The 6,000-nt window shown below is 43.8% G+C and overlaps 1 protein-coding gene across 1 annotated transcript in view; it reads left to right on the forward strand.

Moving 5' to 3' along the window:
* LOC125286186 (insulin-like growth factor 1 receptor) overlaps positions 1-6,000 on the forward strand; it is a 36,798-nt gene that overhangs the window by 20,858 nt on the left and 9,940 nt on the right. The window contains 2 exon segments of the mRNA XM_048230973.1: positions 5,583-5,626; positions 5,629-5,856. Coding sequence (XP_048086930.1) covers positions 5,583-5,626; positions 5,629-5,856 — 272 coding nt within the window.

Raw genomic sequence — 6,000 nt, forward strand, 5'->3', positions numbered from 1 at the left:
TACAGGGTCGTGTGGAAGTTCCGCACATACGCAGGACACACTTACCGCAGCAATGCGATTTATGCCGAATGTCAGAAGGCTAAACCAGAAAAGAGGTCTAATGACTCCTGCTTGTCGAATGTGTGATCGTGTCAGAATCAATGTTATTATGACCGCCCGCCCGCCTGGCGGGCGGTCATATAGGTTTAGTCAGATTTTTTTTTTTTTTTTTTTTTTTTTTTTTTTTTTTCGCATGCCCAAATTTCCGTCAATGATTCCCGGACACTGAAAGACCGGGTACACGAAAACTTGGTGGACATGTAACCCCACATGGATAGCATGGAACCATCGTTTTTCGTTTTGATCTGTAGCCCCTCTGAATTGGACCCCCGAAAGGAGGGTAGGGCAGACACAGTTTTCTGTGAATATCTCAAAACCGTAGGGTTTAGGAGGACCATTTTTTTTTTTGTATGTTGATCTCAAGGGGCCATGTCAACCCATTCCATAACCACTCATTTCATGTATAGCCACCTAGTTAAACACAAAAAAGTAAAAATGAGGTGGTGTAATTGAAGGTATCTGTGACCTAACATAGTCAAAACTGCACCTAAATTGGAAGTGTAGGATCATTATGACACCCTCTGTATGCACGCCAAGTTTTGTGGAATTCCGCTCATGGGGGCCACACAATAAATTAATTTATGTTACTATACACCAACTGGCCTGTAGGTGGCGGGAGACAGTTTTCTGTGAATATCTCGAGAACCGTAGGGGCCTAGGAGGTCCACCTTTTTTTTGTATGTTGGTCTTAAGGGGGCATGTCAACCCATCCCATTACCACTTATTTCATGTATAGCCACCTAGTTAAAAAAAATTAAAAAGCAAAAATTAGGTGTTTTCATCTCAATATCTCTGGCTGACAAGGTCAAAAACTGCACGAAATTAAAAGTGTAGGATCATTATGACACCCTCTGAATGCATGCCAAGTGTTGTGTACTTTCGTTCATGGGGGCCTTACAATAAAATAATTTATGTGTACATTTAGTGACGTACACCAACAAGGATTCCCGGACACTGAAAGACCGGGTACACAAAACTTGGTGGGCATGTACCCCCACATGGATAGCATGGAACCGTCATTTTTCGCTTTCATCTGCAGCCCCCGCTGGACTGGACCCCCGAAAGGAGGGTAGGGCAGACACAGTTCTCTGTGAATCTTTATGGTATGTTGGTCTCAAGGGCCCACATCAACCTGGCTCATAATCACTCATTTGTGATTTGCCCGCCCCCCCCTGTAAAAAATGAAAATGCAAAATTATTCTGCTTTAATCGCCCCTATCTTCAGTTAAGATGTTCAGAACTGCACCAAATTGTATGTGTATGATTGACCTGGCATTCTCTGGGGGTCTGGGGGTATGCCAAGTTTCGTAGAATTTCATCCATTGGGGGGCTAAAAAAATGAGGTTATGTGTACATTTAGTGACTGTACACTCATTGGCCTGTAAATGGCGGTGCACACATATAAACATGCACACACACAGGCACCCACATACTATCGGTATTAGAACGGCCGATACATAATTACAAATTCAATAGGATCAAAAGAAAGCCAAAATATTCATCATCATCATCATGGCTACATTTTCAGTATTGGCGATAAGTAGTCGTTTGTCCACTAGATGGCGCATCGCTGCAGTGAGACGTAATTTTTTTTTGAAGTTAAAAGTGGGTTGAAAAATAATGGACACTTCCTACAAGGACTGTAATTTACATGGCGAACATCTAATAAGGACAGGGCGATGTTCACATGAAGTGTAAGTGAGGATGAAGTGAGGATGTTTATCGGACATGCTTGGTTTTACTGCAGGTAATGCGTTAATCTTGTAATATCAATAAGGACCTAGGTAATGTTACCGTTAGCGTTGGTTGAGTGATGGAGGCCCATTTGATTGATTGCATTTGTAGAAAACTATAAATGCGGTTATACCAAGCAAATTGATAGCAGCACTGTTTGTATCTTTTCGACTGTCATTTATTGCACGTGCTACAAAATCATTCTGTGCAATGGAAGATTTACCAACGCTACAATCGGTCTGATACAGTTTTGCCTATACATCGTGAGACTGAGACTTCTGTTTATTTTGTTTTAAGTGCGTGCAGGGTGTGAGAGGGGAATCGATGTGCTTTGATTCCAGCTTGGTAGTTGTAGTCTGTGAAATTAAAAGCACGTGTGTGTGAAGTATCCAAACAATGACACCTTCATTTCATTATGGCTGCTTTAGCAAAACACCTTAAGCTACTGTGTAGTGGGTCCCATTTAGAAGTGGCTACTTCATTCGCTTTCCTTGACTCATGGAACTGCGTGAATGTTATTACAACTTTTTCGCCCGCGATATGACAGTTTAAGTCCGCTTTGATACTGTAAGTCGTAAGCCATTGGTTTCCAAAGGAGATTTTATTTGTGTCGCCAGCATAGCCTATTGACAATTTATGTTGTAAATAGGCCTACCTTATAATCCTACCTGTAGCTTAGGGAAGCTAACAGCTTTCTATGAGGATCTAGTTTGTTAGTTACAGTTTTGTCATAACTCCCTAATGCATTTTGCATTTAGAATAGCCAGAGCGTGTATATCTCAATCTGAAAATTAAACAATATCGGTGCCTATGGACTAGGCTGGGTGAACCCAGCCTGATCTGCTCCGCTATTTATTTTTGATTTCTTAAAAGATTGAGCTTGGTCTGATGAAAGCCAGACTAGCCATGGACCTCAGTTACACAATGCAAGGGAACATGAATCCGCCTATATTTGCACGAACAAGAACGGACAAAAGCTCTTCAACTTTGGCCCGTTAAAATGTGTATGAACAGTCTAGCGGCGCATTTCATCAAGGCCCATTTGGACATGTCAGTTATTTGCACCACTGGTTAGATGTAAAACAGCATTTCGTTTCAGACTACTGTTACTTAATTTGTGCATTAACAATAACGTTTCAGACTACTGTTACTTAATTTGTGCATTGACAATAAAGTATTACATGAACTAAAGATGACTAAAATCTTATGTAGAAGAAGAAACATTCACAAAAAATCCATCCATCCAAAATGACCTTTGTTTTGATAGCTGTTGAAAACGGCATGGAACTGACAGAGATGTTTTTGTTTATAAATACATAAAAAATAAATAAATAAATAAATAACATTATGCTGATACCTTTTGCTTTTCCCAAATACAATGTAGCCTACAGGTGTAAGTGACCTTTCATCAATCCAGTTGCAATGGATGAACTGTGATGACCTGCCCTACTTGTGATTGTTTAGAGATTTTAAAGGTTTTATAACAATGCTACATCTTCTTTGGCTATTCTACAATCTATTCACCTTTTCAGCACAAGTAGGCTACTTTCTGTGCAGCCGCACACACACACTCAGGCATGCCAAACAAGCATACACAAAAGTTTCAAGAGTGGGGGATGGAGTAAAAGATGGAGACAAATTGAAGTGTGATTTATTTTCGCGGAATGGATGTACAGGACTGAGCGGCGGTCATATTTTGTACCGCTATGCGGTACATCTAGTTGCTTGACAAGTGGATGTGATTAGACATGTGTTTGGAATAAGCCTCATTACCAGAAGTCATTGATGGAGATGTTCCTTTTTTCAAAGACCATTTGAAAGGAAGCTTTAGATGTACTTTTCCCCCTGCCAACAGAGAGATGAAAAGATAGATAAGCATGTTTTTCTGTTCTTTTACGTTGGAGGTTCTCGATGCTACCTTTTCCATGCTAATAAGTTGTGAAGTGTTATTATTACCAGGCAAAGATAAAGATTCAAAGGCTGATTGTAGGGCATTCGTGTCTGTACACACTCAATAGGCAAGATAAAGATTCTGAGGCTGATTGTAGAGCATTCCTGTCTGTACAGAACCGATATAGGTTGGTGGGGAGGAGAAAAGCCCATAAAATGTGGATTCTGTAAGTGCTGAAAAATCTGAGGCATTTGGCATCAACAGCGTGTCCTTTCTGCGACCCCATCATATCAGCCTACGGTCACATTCCCCTCCCCACCCTCCGCCCCCATCAGAGGTGTTGGCTCTGAGGCCAGTCCCCAGGAATGTGTCCTGTAGTCGTGACCGAGGACTCTAGCTGCTTGTGTGTGTGTGTGTGTGTGTCTGTGTGTCTTTGCGAACACACGGACACACAGGCTTTCCCTTCTGGGTTTGTGTGCGTACCTGTGTGTATGTGTGGAAACATGTCCCAGCTGACATGCTGCCACATGTTTATGTATGTTTTTGAAAGCCCTTCCTTACTACCCATCACCGTGTGTGTGTGTGTGTATGTACGCCCTCACCGATGTTTCTGAAAGCTCTACCTGCAGCTTACTACCCATCACCGTGTGTGTGTGTATGTACGCCCTCACCAATGTTTTTTAAAGCTCTACGTGACTATCTGCGGTTATTTTTCATCCCAATTGGGAGCCCACACACAGATTAAGTATTATGCCAAACCATTCAACATGTCCAGCCCCTCCCTCGCATGTGCGCATGCACGCACGCACACACAGGCACACACGCACACACAGGCACACGCGCACACACAGTCACACACACACACAAGCACACACAGGCACACACGCACGCACACAGGCGCACGCGCACAGGCACACACGCACGCACACACAGGCACACACACAAACACACACACATGCACGCACACACAGGCACACACACACACAGGGCAGACATAAACAGTTTGCTCTTTTGATGCTTCTTATGCGTCCTTAAATCTGAGCGGAGATGAGGAGAGAAGATCCAAATGTTTGGCTGGTCCTCAGAAAAATGTTCTGCCCAAAACATGAGGAAATGTGTTAACTTAAACAACTGTGAGGTTGTTACAAACACACACACACACACTAGCATGGAGCAAGGAGTAATTCTCTTCTAGGAATTGTGTGACCCTGTGCGTACAGTGTTTGGTAGAGGGAGTTTGTTTGTCTCTTTATGTGAGTGTTTTCCTCTGCAGTGCCTGGCAAAGCAGGATGATGGGGCAGATTGTTTCAAGGCAACAGTTTCTTTATGTTCTTTCATTTTTTAAAATATTTTTTTCATAGCACATCCTGTGTGTGTGTGTGTGTGTGTGTGTGTGTGTGTGTGTGTGTGTGTGTGTGTGTGTGTGTGTGTGTGTGTGCGTGCATATATTTAAGTGTGCCAAGATGATTCAGGACAGATAGTGTACAGTGCACAGTATTTGTGTGTGTGTTTGGGTGTGTGGGCCTTGAGAAGGGCTTGATAAACGCACATTTGTTTGGTTTACGTCACTTGGTTATGTGTGTTTGAACCACCACAGATGGCCTGGCATGGCCATGCTTCCTTTTGCGTAATTGATTGTATGCATGAATATGAGGGTGTGTGTGTTTGTGTTTACAATGTGTATCTGGTTTGTGTGTTTCTCTCTCTCTCTCTCTCTTAGTGCTCTGTGTGTGTGTGTGTGTGTGTGTGTGTGTGTGTGTGTGTGTGTGTGTGTGTGTGTGTGTGTGTAACCTAGCTTGGTGGCTCAGTGTGTTGTAACTTTTCTCTTTGCTCAAAGCTGTTTTTATGTGTGTTCCAGACCCCCAGACCGTCGGCGGAGGGACCTGTTTGGCGTTGCCAGCAGCCCTCCCTGTCGTTGCCAGCGAGCGGCAGCGTAGCGGAGGAACAGCGGGACCCGGCCAGGCTGTGGAAGCCCCAGTTTGAGTTCCACGAGCGGAAGGTGTGGGAGCACAACATTGAGATCACGGGCCTGCAGCCCTTCACCGTCTACCGCATCGACCTGCACGCCTGCAACCAGGGCGTCCACTTCTGCAGCGCCTCCACCTTTGTCCTCTCAAGGACCAATAAAGCAGGTACGCACACACACACACACACACACACACACACACACACACCTGCAACCGGGGCGTCCACTACTGCAGCGCCTCCACCTTTGTCCTATCAAGGACCAATAAAGCAGGTACGCACGCATGCACGTACACACACACACTTGTCTA

This window comes from Alosa alosa, chromosome 21, assembly GCF_017589495.1.
Source record: "Alosa alosa isolate M-15738 ecotype Scorff River chromosome 21, AALO_Geno_1.1, whole genome shotgun sequence".
Classification (NCBI taxonomy): domain Eukaryota; kingdom Metazoa; phylum Chordata; class Actinopteri; order Clupeiformes; family Clupeidae; genus Alosa; species Alosa alosa.